Raw genomic sequence first — 22,212 nt, forward strand, 5'->3', positions numbered from 1 at the left:
GCAAATATGTGTTTGGCTCGAGCTCAGGCTGACGGCACGGATACTATGCAGTACGCACTATTTCATTTTACCAGTGACTGTATTTTATTCTTATAATTAACAGACTGCAACTTTTGCAACGCTGTGTGTGCGTGAGGCGCCGGGGCAATCGAATAGCGGAATAACTCCGTCATTTTTGGTCATGCAGATCATTTAAAACTGCAGTGTGTTTACTTTTATTTCTGTCATCTCGGTTTCCTTTCCGTGAACTTTCGTAGAGCGCCACTCCACACAAAAGCGAACCAAACTCAGCAGCATATGTCACTCAGTCTTTTCGTTTTGAAAATCAGATATATTTCGCGTATTCATCCATTTTATATGCGGACTATGATTTAATAAAAACAGATTTTGTCATTTTTAGCTTAATTTTTGTTGCTTATGCGCTCGTCCGTCATTTTTTCTCTTCTCCGGCTCCGCAGCTCTCATCATTAGTTTAGTGTTACGTGGCACCAGTAGATGTTTCTAGGAGTTACTCGTGCTGTTTCTCCATAACGGGAGTGCGTCCATCTCATAAATGTAGAATTCGTCTCTGCAGTCATCAACCATCGAATTCCAGCAACAGGAAGACAAAATATTTTACTTGTGGACTTTTTTTAATTCACAAATTAATTTTGAGTTAAAATATGTTGATGTAACTTGCGTTACTGAGATTGTAACGAGTAATATTATTACCCAAATTGTATTAGTAATGCGTTATATTACCGCGTTACAGCAAAAAGTAATAAACTACTGTAACATATTACTTTTGTAATGCGTTACTCCCAACACTGTATATATGTAATATAATTAAATTGAAAATGATTTTTTCTCTGCTCCCGCTTCATTCAAGATACGTGTGGTGACGTCGCTACAGTGAGACGCTCTGATTGGTTGACGCACTGCGTCAAGTGCGTCAAGTCCGTCAAAAGTTCAGCTAGCTGAACTTCTGCGTTGCTTGCTTTTGCTGCGTTGACGCTTGAAACGCAGGTAACGCTTGAAAAGTTGACGGATCCAACGGACTCTGACGGACTCAACCATTTACTTTACATGTAATCTTGCCGCAACTGACGCTTGACATTTGGGGCGGTGTGATCGCAGCATAAGGCAGAGGGGTGATGTATTTTTTTTTTTTTTTTTAGTGATCTGAAACCTGCTCAACAGATGAATCCTGCTGATGTTTACTTGAGTCTCTTCAAACTGTTTTTCTCTGAGAGCGCTTTACCAACTTCAGATGTTCAACTACACTGGTAAGTTAGTGTAAAAACAAGTGACTACTGATGAGTTTTTCAATCACTTAAATATCATTTATTTGTTTCATTTGTTGAACAGAACTCAGAAAAAGTTTTCAGAAGTTTTCCACATCTCTGTGGTTAGATCAGGGTGCTCAATAATGTTTCTTTGACCTTCATTATGCATGTTTTGATTATACTGTGTTGTAAATAAATACAAATAATATAATACTCCATTCTTTGAATCTTCTCACATTGTTCCTTTCCTAATACTAACAGTAGTAATAATGGGCCATTAGGGCAGGGCTCTTTGTCTCTCAGGTGTGAATTGCTAAATATTCATGGCTCATTGCCATTCCTTTGAATATTCCCTTTCAAACACAAAACATGTTTTAGAAAATGTATATCAATATATTGTTTTCTATGAACGAGTGAACAAGATAATTTCATATCATTTGGTTGACAAAAATCTAGCCTACCACATCTAATTCTTAAAAGTCTTGTGAACTAATGTTCTGTATGTGTTTCATGGCCTTATTTCAGTGACTTCAAAACTTTAGTTTTTCACTTACCACGCATAAACGTTATTTTCTCAAAAACACAAATGTACATTTCATGTTGCTTAAATATTATTGTAGCCCAATTTGTGCTAATTGCAATGTAATCGAATTTTAGCAATTAATATGTTTTTAAGATGAAGGAGTGGACTTCTGAATCGAGCTTGAACTCCATAATAATAATAATTATTATTAGAATTAGCAGGTAAAACATATATATTAGTAGTTACAGACTATGGTAAGAATCGTCTGACCTCAAGGTGATTTGGAGCCAGACACTCTACCGTTGCACTACAAGATAGCGGAATAATTATTTAGTGTTTCATGCTTAAGCACTTTGATAAACTATGCAAATCAGCTAGTCTTTACACTCACAAAGTCAAGAACAGATCGCTTGACCTCAACATAATTGGAACATGCAACCTCCCGATCCGGGGTCAGGCGCACTCTGTTTTCTCGGCCACGAGGTCAAGAAAACAAGTCGGCGTTCCTTGCTTAATTGCTTTGATTCAATTTGCAAATCAGTCACGGTAAAGGGCTGTAGACTTTATACTATGGATGTCAAGAAGAGATCAACTGATGTGATTGGAACATGCAACCGTCTGATCTGGATTCAGCCATGCTACCGTTGTACCCCAAGACACCACAAACCTATCTGGTGTTCCCTGCTTAAGCCACCTTTTGTCATCCTGCCTTCGATAGCTCAGCTGGTAGAGCGGAGGACTGTAGATGATACATTGGCTATCCTTAGGTCGCTGGTTCGATTATGGCTCGAAGAAGCTGGCTTTTGAATTCGGCACGTAGATGTTTCCACGATTTCTTCAGAGACTGCAGGGCAAGATATGAAAAAGTAATACATCAAGAGGCAGATCTGTCACAGTACACAATGACAGGAATGGTTATTACATGAGATCTCAGGCTTAATAAAAATAACAGGTCAAGATACAAATCTATCACAGTACACCGGTGGTTTTCAATCCTGATCCTGGTGACCCCCTGCTCTGGGCTGTGTTTCCCAAAAGCATTGCAATCCTTAATATAACGTAGACGCATTGAAACCAATAGAGTTACAATCAACTTAGGGTTTTGATGACTCTGGAAAACGCGGCCCTGCATATTTTGTCTGTCTCCTTTTTCTGACACAACCAGATGAGTTCATGGAGCTCTCTCCTAACGAGCTAATGATCTGAATCAGGTGTGTTTAATAAGGGAGACATACAGAGCGGTGGGATTGGAAACCACTGCAGCACACAACGACAGGACCTCTTTTCACATTAGAAGTCAACAAGAAATCACGTGACCCCGACGTGATTTGAACACGCAACCTTCTGATCTGGAGTCAGACGCGCTACCGTTGCGCCACGAGGTCCTGAACCCAGAGGTGATGTATTTTGCTTAACCGCCTTGACACAGAATGTGAATCGGTAAATATACGGTGCTCAAGGAACATTCTTGATGTTGGACTTCATACTCAGGAGATCAAAAACAGATCGTCTGACGTCAAGGTGATTTGGAGCCAGACACTCTACCGTTGCACTACAAGATAGCGGAAAAATTATTTAGTGTTTCATGCTTAAGCACTTTGATAAACTCTGCAAATCAGCTAGTCTTTACACTCACAAAGTCAAGAACAGATCGCTTGACCTCAACATAATTGGAACACGCAACCTCCCGATCCGGGGTCAGGCGGACTCTGTCGCGGCCACGAGGTCGAGAAAACAAGTCGGCGTTCCTTGCTTAATTGCTTTGATTCAATTTGCAAATCAGTCACGGTAAAGGGCTATAGACTTTATACTATGGATGTCAAGAAGAGATCAACTGATGTGATTGGAACACGCAACCGTCTGATCTGCATTCAGCCATGCTACCGTTGTACCCCAAGACACCACAAACCTATCCGGTGTTTCCTGCTTAAGCCACCTTTTGTCACCCTGTCTTTAATAGCTCAGCTGGTAGAGCGGAAAACTGTAGATGATACATTGGCTATCCTTAGGTCGCTGGTTCGATTCCGGCTTGAAGGAGCTGGCTTTTGAATTCGGCACGTAGATGTTTCCACGATTTCTTCAGAGATTGCAGGGCAAGATATGAAAAAGTAACACATCAAGAGGCAGATCTGTCACAGTACACAATGACAGGAATGGTTATAACATGAGATCTCAGGCTTAATAAAAATAACAGGTCAAGATACAAATCTATCATAGTACACCGGTGGTTTTCAATCCTGATCCTGGTGACCCCCTGCTCTGGGCTGTGTTTCCAAAAAGCATTGCAATCCTTAATACAACGTAGACGCATTGAAACCAATAGAGTTACAATCAACTTAGGGTTACAGTGACTCTGAAAAACGCGGCCCTGCATATTTTGTCTGTCTCCTTTTTCTGACACAACCAGATGAGTTCATGGAGCTCTCTCCTAATGAGCTAATGATCTGAATCAGGTGTGGTTAATAAGGGAGACATACAGAGCAGTGGGATTGGAAAGCACTGCAGCACACAACAAAAGGGACCTCTTTCACTTTAGAAGTCAACAAGAAATCACATGACTCCGACGTGATTTGAACACACAACCTTCTGATCTGGAGTCAGACGCGCTACCGTTGCGCCACGAGATCCTGAACCCAGAGGTGATGTATTTTGCTTAACGGCCTTGACACAGAATGCAAATCAGTAAATATACGGTGCTCAAGGAACACTCTTGATGTTGGACTTCATACTCAGGAGATCAAAAACAGATCGTCTGACCTCAAGGTGATTTGGAGCCAGACACTCTACCATTGCACTACAAGATAGCGGAAAAAATATTTAGTGTTTCATGCTTAAGCACTTTGATAATCTATGCAAATCAGCTAGTCTTTACACTCACAAAGTCAAGAACAGATCGCTTGACCTCAACATAATTGGAACACGCAACCTCCCGATCTGGGGTCAGGCGCACTCTTTCGCGGCCACGAGGTCGAGAAAACAAGTCGGCGTTCCTTGCTTAATTGCTTTGATTCAATTTGCAAATCAGTCACGGTAAAGGGCTGTAGACTTTATACTATGGATGTCAAGAAGAGATCAACTGATGTGATTGGAACATGCAACCGTCTGATCTGCATTCAGCCATGCTACCGTTGTACCCCAAGACACCATCATGGACTTCATCCCCCACAAGCCACTGCACTTATCACTGCTCACACCTGCACATGGACCGGGGCCGCCATTCATGCCTCTGTGTCAGGCCCACTCCATCACTCTCCTGAACTGTCACAGGTATTTGGAGCGTCTGGAAGCCGCTCTTAGGTGGGGGGCTCTGTCACGATTGAGCCTCTGTTATCAGTACTCTTGCACCACTTATCATGGACTTCATCCCCCACAAGCCACTGCACTCATCACTGCTCACACCTGCAGCTCATTCACACACTCACACACCTGCAGTTCATTTACACACACTGCATATAAGCCACTCTCACACCTAGCTCTTGGCGAAGTCTTGTATTGCCCCGGCTGCATTTCTGAGCGTTTCTTCCCGTGTTTGTTTTCCCGTGTTTGATTCTCACTGCCAGCCCCGACCTTTCTGCCTGTGTTTTGACTACGATTTCTGCCTGCCCCTGTGTGTTTGTTTTGTTTTGTCTTATCTAATAAATGCTGCAAATGGATCCACTCGTCTCAGTCCGTCCTTGTGACAGAAGACTTCACCACTACAAGGATCCAACAGCTAGTATGGTGTCATCCGGTTCCAGCACGAACTCCATGGTACAGATCATGCGTCTCAAACAAGGTGAGCGGTCTGTTGAGGAGTATGCGATGGACTTCATCGAATTGGCTAATCGGTCTACTATGGATGATGTATGCCTGATGATTTTCTTCTGTGGAGGACTCTTAGAGCCATTGGCTTCACTGATGCCTATGGTCGAACCTAGCTGGACTTTACAAATTTATGTTGACATTGCTCTGCAAATAAGTGGCTCTCCTTTTACTGTGGGAATGAAAGAAGAGGACAACAATGTTCCCACAGTAAAATCCAGCTCAGAGCCACTACACAAGATGGCTGCCACGCCAGAGTCTGCACACAAGATGGCCGCCGATGTTCCTGAGTCCCCGGCCAAGAAGTCCCTCTGCTCACCTTCAACCCACCTTCGGTGCAGAGGACTTGCCGTGGGACTGCCATTCTCCATCGGTGCCCTGGCTGGAGGATCCCTCACCATCGCCTCCAGCCTCAGAGTCCTGGACTCCGCCTCGGCCCTCCGATCCTGCGGCTCCACCCCGGCTCTCTGCTCCCTCGTCTCCGCCGTCGGCCGTTGGTCCACCAGCTCCACCGGGCTCCATCGTCCCTCCGGCTCTGCCCTGGTCAGTCGTCGCCCCACCTTCGCCTCTGGACTCTACTCCTCCGGCTGCGCCTCATCACTGCGTCCTACCAGCTCTGTGGACCTCCTCCCTCCCGTGGGCACAGCCTCGGTCCTCTGTCGCTCCGGCTCCGCCGCGTACCTCCGGATCCTCGGTGTCACCCATGACCATCGACTCTCCGGTTCCGCCTCGGGCTCCACCGGCTCCACCTCCGTCGCCCGGCCCCATGAAGGAGCCAACCCTTCCACCACCATGGCTTCTCCCTCCGTCGGTGCCGCCTTAGTCTCCTGGTTCTCCACCTGCACATGGACCGGGGCCGCCATTCATGCCTCTGTGTCAGGCCCACTCCATCACTCTCCTGAACTGTCACAGGTATTTGGAGCGTCTGGAAGCCGCTCTTAGGTGGGGGGCTCTGTCACGATTGAGCCTCTGTTATCAGTACTCTTGCACCACTTATCATGGACTTCATCCCCCACAAGCCACTGCACTCATCACTGCTCACACCTGCAGCTCATTCACACACTCACACACCTGCAGTTCATTTATACACACTGCATATAAGCCACTCTCACACGTAGCTCTTGGCTGTCTTGTATTGCCCCGGCTGCATTTCTGAGCGTTTCTTCCCGTGTTGGTTTTCCCGTGTTTGATTCCTGGACTCCCTCCCGTGTTTGATTCTTGCTGCTAGCCCCGACCTTTCTGCCTGTGTTTTGACTACGATTTCTGCCTGCCCCTGTGTGTTTGTTTTGTTTTGTCTTATCTAATAAATGCTGCGAATGGATCCGCTCGTCTCAGTCCGTCCTTGTGACAATTCTCTTTAATGGGGAAGTGTGTCCAAACCTTTTATTGGTACTGTATGTTTGTTCCAGTGAGTGAATCAAAATCTAGGTGAGTCAGAAGTACAAAACCTGATAATGTAATAACATGCCGTTACTGTAATATAGCTCTGAACAGCCTTTGAAGTCCACTTATTTTAAAACTATTGCATTTGCTTTAGCTTTGGGGTACAGGGCATGAAGTACCTTTTAACTAAGGTACAGGCATGAAGGGATAATTATACCTTAACTAAACGATGAAATCCACATTGCCTACCACATAAAATGGGTTAAAAATCATGCTGCCGTTATTTGTACACTTGCAAAAAAAAAAAAAAACACACAAAAAAACCTTTTCTTATTTAGATTTTTTGTCTGGTTTCCAGACAAAATATCTAAAAATTCTTAATTCAAGAATTATTTTCTAGATGAGTAAAAAAAAAAAAAAATGTAATCAAAATTTTTATATTACCTTGTAGCAGTGTCAGAGTTTTGCCGCCCCATCCAATCACCTGAGCTCTTGTGAGGGCAAAGTACGACTGCAGAGCATAGCAACCCTACAGAGCAAACTGAAGAGAGGATTTTTCTCTGGTAAAACAAAATATATTCATACATTACATCTGACTATCTTTATACAGTCTTTTCATTATGTATCTGCATCTTGTTGTTATTGTTGTTGCTTTAACTAAATGGTTTTAATGAATTAATGAATTTCCTTTATTTAATCTATAAAGGCTGGTATTTAATCTATAATGCCTTTAATGTAAATGGATGTAGATCAGTTTCAACATGAGCTGTTAATATAGTCTATTCTTCATTCCCAAGGGCTAATAGAGTTACTCTATTTGAGTAACTACAATGTGACGACTGTATTTATAACAACAAACATAATGAATATAGAATTTTTGAATAAATTAAAAAATTAAAAAAAAAAAAAAAAACATTTATTTTTTAATCATATCCTTTTCATGTTTTGATGTACTATGATTTTTGTGTAGGTCAATATCAGATTCGGAAACAAGAATGTCCCAAACAGTCTTACCTGTGAACTCTTCAACACTCATCATTCAGGTTCAACCACCAACACAAGCAACAGCAGTTGGGGCTGTGACAAATGCTCCTGTGCCTGTTCATGTCACAGGAGTTTCTACTTTTCATGGACTTCAGGCATTTCTGAAAGGCCAACCAAAAGCCCTTGGGGTAAGAATATTCTCATAACCCCAGATATTTCCTTTTAAGTGTGTATGGTAGTGTGAAGTAAGAAAATTACATGAATAAATTCTACAAAAAGGAGTAGTAGACACATTAACACAATATACACTGATTTTATTGCATAATGTGACTTAGATACAAAATGAGGAAGACCAATATAAAATAAGGTTTATCATTTACAGAGAACATTTTACAGTGTACCAGTCACAAAGAGTCACAGAGAAGAATGTTTTACAAGTTGTAAACTATCAAAAAAATGTTAACTAATGGACAAAGTTGCACATCTGCAAAAATGAGCTTTCTGTGCTTGAATATTTTAGGATATTTTTGAGTACAATCATAAGTCCATACCCATAGTTGCCATAAATTTATTGTATATTTAATTTTGGTCCCCAAAATTTGAAACTGTTTTACTTTATAAGAGACTTTCTTGTTCTGTCCTGTACATTTTTCTTGTCCCTCACAGACTGTCCAGATAATGATCGGCCTGTTGACTTTACTGTTTGGGATCGTCTTGACACTTAATTTAGATTCCATCACTGTCATTAGTGGTATTCCTTACTGGGGATCAATCATCGTAAGAAACAATTATATATATTTTTTTTCTGTTTTTCATTTTTTTTTTTTACATTTTATTTAAGCTACATATTCCAACAGAATATTCCATTTTGTTCTTTCTCTCTCCTCTCAGTACATTATCGCAGGCTCACTCTGCATTGCTGCTGAAAACAAAGTTAATTCTCCCTTCGGTTTGTGTTTGGTATGTACTCAACATTTGTACGTTTTAAGGGGTCCAAGCTGCCAAACACAGGCAGGTGGCATTGTAATAATATGATTCACATTTTTGTGCAATTTATATAAACAATTCTTACAGATAGGGATATTTCTGGCAAAAATGTATTAAATGAATTTAGATTAACTGAAGCACTGAGATATAAACTAATTATATAAACTAATTTTATCTCCTGAACGCAACACCCATACTTAATGAAACTTTGGACATTTTGATATTTTATACTAAATTGCATCAAAATTGCACCTATAGATACAACCCACACTGTATCATATAATCACTTCTAAAGACACTAAAAAAAATATTTGTACTAACAGTAAAAGGGAAAAAAACAGTTTTCCTTTTTGAGACCGGTATATTTACTGTAATCTAAACAGTAATCAGTGAAGATTGACTGGACTTTGCATTCATGTTGTGTATTTTTCCATCTACATTAATATGATGTGTTAACAAAATGTGTTAAAGTTATTCCTAATTTATTAATCAGTTTTATGTCGATGTTATTTTTTTCTGCCTATAGGTGAAAGGTTCGCTTGGAATGAACATTATCAGTGCTATAACTGCAGGCATTACCGTTATTTTAATTCCATTTGATTTGGCTCTTGGACCATTTTACAATTACTGCTACGATACTGACTGTTACGAGTTTAGGGGAAAGTATACGGTATGTCATCAATGTTTACATTTGCATTAATGTAGTAATCACAATAAGATAAGTGTGTGGTCAGTACACTTGTCGAAAGTAAATTCTTAATCTGCTCTCATCTGTCCAGTCTTTTTCTCCCCAACATCACATACTTACTATTACTGATCATTAATAATTTAAGAAGGCATTGATTTTATACATTAAGCAGCCAGTGTACCTATGTGAGTACTAATTGTCAATTATTTTAATATTATTTGTTGATTTTCATCTCAGATTCTCTTCTGGGGAATCGGAACTGTGTTGCTCATATTCGCCTTGCTTGAGTTTATCATCTCCATCTGTCTGTCAGCATATGCCTGTAAAGTCAGCTGCAGCTGTTGCACCCAGGTTAGTAATGCGTCAAGATGGAGGTTCACAAACTTTTTAGTGAACTGAAACCCTCTGATATGTAATGGAAATAGTTACTTATGGATGTCTTGATAATAAGCAACAAACACTAAGTTATGTTACAAATATTTATTTATTAAATTCTTCACTTTCAAATGGTCAAACGTTCACGTTTTTAACATAAAATTCTTGTGCTATAAACATCTGTACACAAAAACATTGGAAATTATGTAAATGTTGATGAAGTGAACTTTAAACACATTGCGTTTCCAGATATTAAAGGGGTCATCAAGTTGATATGATTCTTTAGGGTCTCAATGAGAAGTCTGTACTATATTTTGGGTAAAATTTTGCAGTGTGAAAAACACCCATTTAACCGCGTCAAAAATCAGGCCCTTTTTAGAGTGACCCATTCTTTTGCATTTGCCTTAAAAAAGGCTAAGGAGTTCTGCCTACCCAGTCCCTCTCTTCCATGGGGTGACGAGCTGTAATGTTTAGCCACGGAATTTGCTATCTAGCACATAATTAAAAAAGGTGATTTGCAAAGACGCATAAAAACACTTAGACTCACTTACTGTATGCTGTAGGTGAAGCTGTATCCCAAATGATTTACGTGAACAGAGATTTTTGTTGATCACCGGGCGCATTTTCTTCAAAAGTTAAAGCAATGTTAATCATCTCACAAGATTAACTGACTATATGGGTTATTGCTACTATTTAGTGGATTTTACAAGGGATGTGATTGCACAATTACCTCAAGAGACAATATTGAATGAATTAGCATATGCAGTTAAAAACAAGAACAATGTCTAAGCCCGGTAAAGGTTTTGCCGCAAACTAAATGGACTGGTTTCTCTCCTATATGATTTCACATGACCATTCTGAAACATTAGAAATGTTGAGCTTCTAACTTCTGATTGAAGCTATGTGTGACTTTCTCCTTTCCACAAATTTAACATAAAAAATGGGGCTGTCAAACCATTTAAAAACTTCTAATTACTAACACATCAGATACGGCTGAGAAATTACACCCAAAATATCATATAAAATCATTACTCTTGCGGTACTTTAATGCAATATGCCGATTGGTCTGCACAGTGATGGTGCATCTTAAACAAGTCTAATAACTCACTGAATCATTGATTCACTCAATTAGTTCAAAATGGACGATTCATTTAGTAAAGAAACATCACTTGCAACAGTTCCGCCGTGGCTTTATTTGGAACTATTTTGTTTGCAGAATTGACCCAAACAGCTAATATTGAATTTAAAATTTAAAACAATATTAATTTATAGCTTACTGAACTATTGTATAAAATGTTACAATTGCAAGCACGCAAATATCACAAGACAGCTTTTCATCTTGACTAGAAATAGTTTCACATTTTAAATATTGTAAGTTCTTGTGAAATGAGATCTCATCACAAACCCATAAACAATACTAAATATTTTACTGTATTTACTGCATATAATCAATTTTCATGCCAATAGCTTTCACATGCATATGATTCAGGATTCATAATTGTTAGTACCTAAAAACTAAAAAGCTTTCTGAAGCACTTGATTAATTCTCATGTTCCTCAATCCTTTTTCCACATCTGATCCTCACTTTGAAATAAAGGTCACATATATTTCTAAATTAGCTTAAATTACTAAATTTAGTATTAGTATATGCATCTCCTTTTTCTCTTAAAGGAGTAGTTCACTTCCAGAATTAAAAATTACAGATAATGTACTCACCCCATTGCCATCCAAGATGTTCATGCCTTTCTTTCTTCAATTTTAAAGAAATTATGTTTTTTGAGAAAAACATTTCAGGAATTATCTCTATACTGGACTTCAATGGAGCCTGTGAGTTTGAACGTCCAAACTGCAGTTTCACTGCAGCTTCAAAAGGCTTCAACACAACACAAGCACTGTTTTTTGGGAGAAAAACTCCTATCTCTTTTTCTTCTTCAACTTCAAATTTCTCCTACATCACTGTTTTACCTTTTTTGTAAAGGGTGCTTGACCTTTGCATGTTCAATTTGCAAACACAGGGTCGGTACTTCTACTGCAATGTAGGATGATTTTGAAGTTAGAGGGGAAAATGAAAAGGCAGTTTTTCAACATTCCCTACCTGTATTGACCCACATTACACAGAGTACGCATATGCTGTATGAGCATTCAACGTTAAAAAGTATATACATTTATTTTATTTTTTTAAAGGATGGATCGTTTCGCTAGATAAGACCCTTACTCCTCGGCTGTGATTGTTTAGATCTCTTTGAAGCTGCATTTAAACTGCATTTTGGATGTACAAACTCACAGGCACCATTGAAGTCCATAATTCCTTAAATGTTTTTAAATTTCTTTACGCCTGAAGAAAAAAAAAAGGCTTACTTTAAATTATATAAAATTCAATTTATAATGATAAATTTACTCATGTATAAAACAATTAATTAGTTTGTCACTCAAACTCCACTCCACCCTGTTACATTGGTGCTACTTGTCCTTTAAAACCTTTGAAGTCATAATACCCTGAAATCACAAGACTTGCTGGACATAATTTCCTTGGAAAACAGGCATCTTCAAGAGCTAAGAATATATTAGTCTTTAGCTTTTCTCTCTTATGCTCATTTTAGTCAAGTTATTCTGAACAAATTTTTTTTTTGATTAAACAAATTATATATTAAAGTTTTCCAAAATGTCATGTTTGACCTAATGATGGAGGCTTGAGTAATTAATGTGCAGAGATTGAAGTGATGTGAATTACCTGAGTCAGTGCATTTCTCAAAAGCATTTAGCAGCAGCAGTGTCTCTACTAATAGCAAAAGCTGTAATACTGGAACTGTATGCCAATGTTGTTGCACTTTTATGGGATTTTACAATAATTAGAAATAAAATGCTATATGTGCATTTCTCCAAAGGTGCCGTATGTTCCACAAGTTTCACCTCCACTGTCCTGTGACTTTAGGCGCTGCCATTACCATGATCTTGACCATTCAGAGGTAAGAGAAGTTTATAAAGTAAAATGGTATACAAAAAAATGGATATGTGTATAGCAATATATAATAGGAGCAGTACTTTTCGGATATTATTAAGTAAATAAGCAATCAATAAGTAAACTAGCTGATCATATAGCTTTTTTTCTTATAGATACCTGTGATCAGCAACCCTTCCGTGCATCAGCATCCTGCAGACAATCCTCCACAATACAGTTGATTATTGTTTGATCCTGCTGTTTTGTGTTGCTTTCATGGGACACATGGACTTGGACTTCCCAATGATTACCAGACCCTCACTATTTGCATGTCATTACAAAAAAAGGACTAAATAAGCAAAGACATCACTTGATCAGATTACAAACTTTACAAATTTTTAAAGTCACATGTGTTTAAACAATAACTATTCAAAACACGAATAGATACTATTTCCTGATTTTCTCTCTGTGGTTAAGTTACCTTATCATAAGTCATGTTTGGTTGCTTAATACTGTATAATCTGTCAGAATAAAGAATTTAAAAAATGCTTATTGGGTTGTTTTTTCGCACTGTTTTTTCATACTGTGTGCTTATTGTTTTTTACATTTTGTATGTCAACCTCATCTAGCACACCTGATTCATCAGATTTTTAGTAGAGACTGCAAGAACTAAATTGGGTGTGTCTGGAAAGGTGGACATACAAAATGTGCAGGGCTGGGGGTCCTCCGGGACAGGTTTGAAAACCCCTGCCCTAGGGGACACTTTGGGAAACAAAATACCTACTATACCATGCCCTGGTCCATACTTATCAACCTGGTGAGAGAGCACAAAAAAATAGTGGCAAACATACAATGATTAAAGGGGCAGCCAATGACGCCCTGGTGGCTAGAATAACTTGGGAGGAAATAGGGAATCAAAAACGTGCATTAAGGCAAGAAATCAAATTAGCCAAGCTGGGAACACAACTATCCTCAGACAGCAGTATTGCTAAGGATTATGGGCCATCTACTTAAAACCCTAACACAGAGGCGTAGGAATAGGAAGAAAAACGCATAAAAGGGAACTATCCTCAGACAGCTACTAACCCCCAACAAGTTTCCTATAACTTGGGTGCCTACCTAAAGCCTCTAATTCAGTGAAGGCATCGCTACATAAAAAAAAAAGTCAACCTCAGGGGGCCTCTTACTTAAAGCCCTAAAATGGAAAGAAAACCTAACCCTGCTACCAAAAACATAGGTAGGAATACTTCACAATACAAAAGGGGAATCTTATCAAAGAAAACCAGCCTCGACTGGTACATCTTTGACAAAAACTTCATGAATAGGGAGCCTGAAAGAGACCTATAGCCTTATGTGGACTGTCTACTGAAAATCTCCTAGATGAAGGAAACAGCCCAATCAAGAACAACCCATTCATGTGAACTATCCTCAGATAGCTACATACCTCTGACAAGACTGCTATATAGGTCGGCCATCTACCTAAAACCCTCTAATACAGGGAACACATTCCAACTCATTTCAACCCGTGGGCAGTTTGTTTTGCCTCTGACCTTATTGAATATGCATTTATAGGAGTTTTCCTTTAAGATACAAATATGTCAGGATTGTGGTCTGTTTTGGAGTGTTACCCAGGTGAAAAAGAATTATATTAATACTTTATTAATGTGTACTAAAGTATATTTTCTACATTGTGTACTATTTTCGTCAAATCCAAGTATAGTTAAGTGTATTCAATTATGTATTAACTTCAACTTAACATCTACTTGACTACACTTCTAGTGTAAATAGTATACTAAAATGGAACAACTTTTTTTAGACTTCAAGCGCACTAAAATACACTAATGAAAATCAAGATTCATGAGCAATTAAGCACATTTACAGTACAATTGCATTGTATCGCCATTCTAATGGAAATACACTTAAAAAGGCATTGCAGTGCAAATATAGTTGTGTTTAAGTACATTTTGTGCATACTGCTATCATACTTATAATTACTATAAACATCAAGATTCATGATATTACGGTTTTTGTTTGGCAGCCATAGCTGCCAGTCATTTAACCGTTTTTTTACGGGACCTCTTTTACAGTGTAAAACCCTTATTTTACAGACTTTCCCCTTTTTTGGTTACAATATTTTACTTTAACTTTATGGTTTTTGTTTGGCAGCCGTAGCTGCCAGTCGTTTGACCATTTTTTTACAGTGTAAAACCCTTATTTGACAAATTTTGCCTAGATTATTACAATGAAAGCACTAAATGTTCTACAGAGAAACTGTTATTTTACAAATCATTACAATAAAAAACCTTCAATAAAGTGACAAAAAACAGTCTGCAATACAAAGTCTGTGCAAATGCCATATAAAATTAACATTTTACATTTCAGCAATTTTTTTTAAGAAATACAGCACAATTACATTAAAAGAACATGGGACAGTTTCATCAAAACGTTTAATTAAATATATGTTTAACTTAAAAATATTAGAAAATATTTCCTGATAATTCACTCTTCCACATGTAATCCAAGATGTTCATATCTTTCTTTCTTTAAGTCGAAAAGAAATTAAAGTTTTTGAGGAAAAGATTTCAGGATTTTTCTCCATATAGTGGACTTCAGTGGGATTAAGGTCAAGGATAAAGGTTTCAAAATTTCAATACAGCTTTCAAAGGGCTTTACAAGTTCCCAGTGATCCTTATTCCTTGGATGGGATGATGTAGAGCCCTTTGAAGCTGCATTGACAATTCATTTTTAATTAATTTTGGACCTTCAACCCGTTGGCTCCCATCGAAATATGGAGAAAAATCCTGGAATGTTTTCCTCAAAAACCTTTTCGACAGAAAAAGAGACAGACACAAGCATCTTAAATGACACAGGGGTGAGTAAATTATCAGCAGGAAATATTTGTATCAGAATTGAACTAGTCCTTTAGAACTGAATAAATACAAAACCAGTACATCTACAAAATTGTCAAGATTAACAATTTTATTAGTTTCAGATCAAAATTTAGATTATTGAATTTTTCATAACCAGTTATTCAGAGCTCCAAGGAGAAACTGAACTAAAAATGCATTTGTATCTCATCCACATCATTTTATCTTAATCCTTGGGCTCCATATACAGTGGTGTCCAAAACTATTAGAACACTAGTATTTTTACCAGCTAAAAATGATTTTAATTCAGTTATGTCTATCTTTTTCTGTAGTGTTTCAATGGGTAATTTTATTTTATATTTCTAAACATTAATTTTGCCATTTAATGTAATGATCAAGTAAGATTTTTGTTTGACAACAGCCAGTGCTCCAAACAGATCGTCTCGGGTTACTATTATAACCTTAGTTCCCTGAGAGAACGAGACGCCGCGTCTAGAAACGCTATGGGGAACGCCATTGGCGGGCCGCACTCTGAATCATGTCTTGCAACCAATGAACGACGGGGGTGACGTCACAGGCGCGGTGACGTCACCGACCAGGAAGTATAAAGCACTTGCGTTTGACGCCCGCGGCAGCTCTAGCATGAAGCGAGCGCCGCAGGGGGCGGGAATTATGGTCCGAGACGCGGCGTCTCGTTCCCTCAGGGAACTAAGGTTACAATAGTAACCCGAGATGTTCCCTTCCGGGAACTCGAGCCGTGTCTAGAAATGCTATGGGGAACAAGACTACCTACGTCCCCATAATTTCCGAACCCTGCGCAGTGTCTGTGCCAGCAGGTGGAAAGAAAAGAGCCTTTGTCTAGCATTCCGCGGATAAGAGGCCCTGTAGTCCTCGGCCCTCGGGCACACGAGGAATGGTAGTCTTCCTCTGTCTGGTCGCCAACCAGAGCGAGAGGTACTCCGCGGCCCTCAGGCACACGCAGAGTCTTAGTCCTTTGTCTGGGAGTCAGCCAGAACAAGAGGGACCGAATGACCACTGTCTAGCACTCGGCGGACAGATGGTGTGTGTAGTCCCCGGTCCGTAGACCCACGAGGACTGTGAGCTTGACCTCCAGGCTCCTCGGCCCTCGGGCACACGAGGAGGGGGTGATCCTTTGTCTGGGGGTTCAGCCAGAGCAAGAGGGATCCAAGGCTCGGCCTGTGCTACGCCAGGACGCGAGGGATAAAGCCATTGTCTAGCATTCCGCGGACAAGAGGGCACTGCCATCCCCGGCCCTCGGGCTCACGGGGAAGACAGTAGGGGCCTCTGCGTGGTAGCCAGCCAGCGCATGAGGCACTCCTCGGCCTTGTTCTAAGGCAGACGAGGAGTCTTAGTCCTTGGTCTAGGAAATTCCGGAACCAGAGGGACCGAATTACACCCGGTCTGGTAGCATCCTGCGCCAGAACACGAGGACAAGTAAGCCATTGTCTAGCATACGCGGACAAGAGGGCTGTATGGTTCTCGGCCCGCAGGCACACGAGAATAAAGACCTCCGCCTGGTTCGCCAGCCAGTGCAGGAGGCACGCCTCGGCCCTCGGGCACACGAGGAGTCTTAGTCCTTTGTCTGGGGATTCAGCCAGGACAAGAGGGACTGAAAGCTCGGTCTGGTAACAGCATCAGAGCGCGAGAGTAAGGGCCTTTGTCTAGTTTTCACGGACAACAGGCTGAATATTTCTTTCTTTCTTTGCAGATCTCTTTTAGTTTGGTGAAACTGACTTCTCTTCTTTCCGCAGAAAGAATGCGCCTTGAGAAGTCTCCTCCTGGCTAGGGAGGTGGCTGACTCTCTAGGCCTAGCGCACTAGGCCGAGAGCACAGCAGAGCCTGGAGCGTCTCTGAGGTCAAGCTCATAATACCTGACGAATGTCAGGGGCGAGGACCAACCCGCAGCATTGCAGTGAGTGACTAGTGAGTGACTAGTGCCTAGCTTGACCGCATTTACTGCAGTGAGTATGGACTCGATCCGAGCAGGTGACAATCGTGCCCGCATCGTGGATGAATCCCATACCACGCCCAGATAAGTAGTCCTCTGTAGTGGAGAGAGGACGCTCTTCTTGGCGTTGAGTCTCAACCCCAAACTCTGCATGTGAGCGAGAACAACACCTCGATGCTGAACCGCTAACTGCTCTGAACTGGCTAGGATCAGCCAGTCGTCTATATAATTGAGTATGCGGATGCCCTGGGGTCGCAGTGGAGCCAGCGCAGCATCCACACACTTCGTGAAAGTTCGGGGTGAGAGAGCTAGGCCGAAAGGAAGTACTCTGTATTGGTAAGCTTTGCCCCTGAAAGCGAACCTGAGAAACTTCCTGTGCTGAAAAAGGATGGAGACGTGAAAATAAACGTCTTTTAGATCTATCGTGACGAACCAGTCCTCGGACCTGATTTGTGACACGACCTGTCTGACAGTAAGCATCTTGAACTTCAGTTTTCTGACTGAGCGGTTTAGAAGCCTGAGATCTAAGATGGGCCGAAGCCCCCCATCCTTCTTCGGAACAATGAAGTACCGGCTGTAGAACCCGGATTCCCTGTCTTGAGGAGGGACCACCTCGATGGCCTCCTTCCTCAGAAGAGTTTCTACTTCTTGTTCCATTACCAGACCCTGCTCGGGGCTCACTAAGGTAGGAAATACCCCGCTGAAAGGTGGCGGCTTGGCGCCGAACTGGATAGCATAACCTTTCTCTACATTACGCAGGACCCACTTTGAAACATTTGGCAGTAGTTTCCATGCTGCCAAAAAGTCTACTAAGGGTACCAGCCTCTCGAGGCTGGTGTCTGGATTTACTCAAGGAACTGACTCGGAGACCTGTAACAGCGAGCTGGCAGGACGCTCCTGAGCTAGCTCCTCTGAGGACCCCCGCAGGGGTTGCGAACTCTCCAGGGCCGCTACGTTTCCGGGCGGAACAGCTAGAGGGTGTTCGCGGGAGATTGCCGCGCCCTGTAATATTGGCAGGGTAAGCTGACTCATCTCCTGAGGGCCACGAGGGGGTTTGGAACCCGCACCCTTGGGTACGGTGCAAACCCGCTCGAGAGGGGCTGCCCTCAACGGCCCTGAGCCACAACCGTCAGGGCCGTTTAGCCGAGGACTTCTTTGACTGAAGGACGACCCTCAGGTCGGGCCTTCTGTCAGCAGCCCTCGGCTTAGAGCGTCGCCTTGCCCGCCCTCTAGGCTGAGCCGGAGGAGTACGGGTGGCAACGCTCTGCTTCTGTGCCTCACGATACGAGGAGCTCGTACACGGCTGGGGCTGCTCCCGTCCAGCAGCCCCAGAGGAGTAGACTCGGCGAGGGAGGAAGGTCCTGAACGCTGCTGCCTGCCTGCGAGCCTCCTGGTGCCTGGCGACAACTGTGCCGACCGAGGCACCAAAGAGGCCAGACGGCTGCAAGGGGGCGTCCAGGAGTGTGACCCTGTCCTTCTCTTTGACTTCGGACAGGGTCAGCCAGAGATGCCTCTCCGCTGCCACCAGGGCTGCCATCGACCGGCCCACTGCACGGGCGGTCTCCTTAGTGGCGCGGAGAGCGAGATCTGCAGTACGTTGCATCTCTGACACATTCACTTCCTCACCATCGCTCAACTCCTTCAGCAGGTCGGCTTGATAGGCTTGTAGCACTGCCATGGTGTGAAGGCAAGCGCCAGCCTGACCTGCTGCCATGTACGCCTTGCCCACTAAGCCTGATGTAACTTTTAATGGCTTTGTGGGCAAGGGCGGAGCCTTCAAGGACGACGCTGAGCCGGGGGACAGATAGCCCGCAAGCGTCTGCTCAACCCGTGGCATCGTCCTGTATCCGCACTCCTCCGCGCCCGCGATATTTCCGTAATTTTCAGCGGGATTGAATAGGCGGAAGGAGTACTGCTTCTCCCACGATCTAGAGAGTTCTTTATGTAGATCGGGGAAGAAGGGAAGGCTCCGCTTAGGAGGTGCTGACTGTGTCCGCAGGAAGCGTTCATCTAACGCGCTTCGCTGCGGCTCATATGCTCTACGGCTTTCTTCCGCGGGCCAAGCAATGTTGAGCTTGGCCACAGCGTTTGTCAGCACCTCTAATAGCTCCTCGTAGTGAGGCGATCGGGGCGGCGGTTGTGGCTCACTATCCGGAGCTGCAAGGTCGACCTCCTTGGAGGAAGACAACAAGAGCTCCGGGATCAACTCTGGAGGGGAAGAAACCGCAGTGCGGGCTTCCGCGTCCAAGAGAAGATCGCTCGACTGACTGAGTGAGGGCGGAGATAGGGGTTCACCCGTCTCCATTCCCTCCAGCAAATCGAGCTGCGAACCCCACGAGTGCAGCTGCCGCTCCGCCTCGGCGGAAGCGGGGCCACTCCCGCGGGGAACGCTGGTAAAAGCCCCCTCCTCGAAGAGGGCTTTCCGGGAGCGAAGCACGCGCACCGGCAATCGGTCACAGTGCGCACAGCCAGCCTTTTCGAGGGCTGACTGAGCGTGCTCCGCTCCCAAGCAGACCACGCATAGACTGTGTGTATCCCCACCAACAATGTAGCGTTGGCAGGGAGGGACACACTGTCTATGTGGGCGCTGAACCGCCACCGCTTTTCTTAGTTGCTTTGAAGTCATTACTCAAATAAAAGTGTACCAAACTGGGCACGAAAAACAGCAATGACTTCGGACAGACACAGACACAGAGTGCTCTCGCTGAATGACAAAAGCTGCCGCGGGCGTCAAACGCACGTGCTTTATACTTCCTGGTCGGTGACGTCACCGCGCCTGTGACGTCACCCCCGTCGTTCATTGGTTGCAAGACATGATTCAGAGTGCGGCCCGCCAATGGCTTTCCCCATAGCGTTTCTAGACACGGCTCGAGTTCCCGGAAGGGAACTGATCTTATCATCATCCATTCTGCACAGAATGACATGAAGAAACAGAACAAACTGAGACAGATTAAATCTAGAAGAACTGTGGCAACGTCTCCAAGATGCTTCAGGAGACCCACCTGCAAACCTGAAAAACTATCCGCAAGTGCACCTTGTGCAAAAGCTGCTTTAAACACAAGATGATGGTCAAAAGAAGTTAATTGATGAAGAAAACATATAACATTTTTGACATTTATATTTTTATCAACATTCTCATTTTACAGAATTTGTACACAAGTGCTTAAAACTTTTAACAGTACTGCTTTGCTGGTAGGTTTCTTTAAGCATCTTGGAGATGTTGCCACAGTTCTTCTGGATTTAGATGATGAGATTAGACCTCTGTGTGAAGCACTGTCTGTTTTCATACTCCTTGTGTCACTGATTATTATAATTAATGGCAAAATGAACACTTGAAAATGTAGACATATTTCATACTGACACACTATAGCAAATGATAGAAATAGTTAAGTTTAAACCATTAGTTAAGGCACTAGTTAGTTAGTTAAAATACTAGTGTTCTAATAATTTTTGGCACCACTGTAGCTCTGATAATTAATGTAGTGTGAGAATAAGCAAAACCAACACATACAACAAAAGGTCCATGACTCTGCACCAGAAGTGACAGACACACCAGATGAAGAGCAGTCCTCCCCAAATGGTCAGTAATCAGCTGAATCAGCTTGGGGTAAAAAAACAAAACAAAACAAATTGAAAAAAGATAAAAATAAAATAAAAATGAAAAAAAAAAAAACAGAAGAAAAATACAATGAACATTCCTAATGTTAGTGTGTCTTAATGTTAAGAATGACATGATGTAGAATCTTAATGTTAGAAATGAATACTTACTTCCTCTGAAGATCATGTAGAAGATTTTCATTCCCAAAACTTCAGGATCATAAGGGGGAAACACACACACAAGCAATCAATTACATTAAAATGTATTTGTTTGATAAAACACTATCTACTTACTGACAGACATGGGCTTGCAAAAAAGTACTCACCAGCTCCTAACCAAATCTGCACAGCTGATCCAAAATCCTGGTTTACATCTAGTATTCTTCTCCATGGAGTCCAATGATCATGCTTTCACTCAGGTCCTCTCTCTGTCAGATGAGTTCACATAACAGTGTTCTCAGGTTACTCATTTTGAAGTTCTGTCACATTTTGTGAGTTTGATCTTGAAACTAGCATGGGTGCACGATATGACCATATTATTTCACAATAGTAATATATTACAGTATAGTTATTTATTATATTGTATTTCATTCAACATGCGATCAAAGTAGCAAATTAACGTTACAAACAATAGGACTAATACAAAGGCAAGTTAAGTACATTTAATGATTTTCTCTTTAGTGTTTGATTATAATTAAGAACGACTTCTGGTAACAATAGGCTTAATTCAGACCTGCAAACTCATCAGAGAAAAAAAGGTGACAGTCTCTGGGGGGGGGGATCTGACTTGAACTCAAGTAAGAACAACTAAAAACAACAAAAGAACCAAAACACA

General features: G+C 41.9%; 1 protein-coding gene and 2 non-coding genes across 3 annotated transcripts; 1 reads left to right on the plus strand and 2 right to left on the minus strand.

The window, feature by feature from the left end:
* Positions 1 to 3,101: 3,101 nt before the first annotated feature.
* On the minus strand, positions 3,102 to 3,173 carry trnaw-cca (transfer RNA tryptophan (anticodon CCA)). Its single transcript has one exon. It is a non-coding gene; the product is annotated as a tRNA-Trp (tRNA).
* Positions 3,174 to 4,343: 1,170 nt separating this feature from the next.
* On the minus strand, positions 4,344 to 4,415 carry trnaw-cca (transfer RNA tryptophan (anticodon CCA)). The gene has a single exon. It is a non-coding gene; the product is annotated as a tRNA-Trp (tRNA).
* A 3,008-nt stretch (positions 4,416 to 7,423) lies between these two features.
* LOC141325719 (membrane-spanning 4-domains subfamily A member 4A-like) lies at positions 7,424 to 13,492 on the plus strand. Its single transcript, XM_073834470.1, has 8 exons — positions 7,424 to 7,535; positions 7,943 to 8,144; positions 8,623 to 8,733; positions 8,848 to 8,916; positions 9,470 to 9,613; positions 9,869 to 9,982; positions 12,892 to 12,972; positions 13,121 to 13,492. The coding sequence occupies exons 2-8, from the start codon at positions 7,968 to 7,970 to the stop codon at positions 13,184 to 13,186; spliced, it is 762 nt and encodes a 253-aa protein (XP_073690571.1). The 5' UTR covers positions 7,424 to 7,535; positions 7,943 to 7,967; the 3' UTR covers positions 13,187 to 13,492.
* Positions 13,493 to 22,212: the final 8,720 nt, after the last annotated feature.

This window comes from Garra rufa, chromosome 2 (assembly GCF_049309525.1).
Source record: "Garra rufa chromosome 2, GarRuf1.0, whole genome shotgun sequence".
Taxonomy (NCBI): domain Eukaryota; kingdom Metazoa; phylum Chordata; class Actinopteri; order Cypriniformes; family Cyprinidae; genus Garra; species Garra rufa.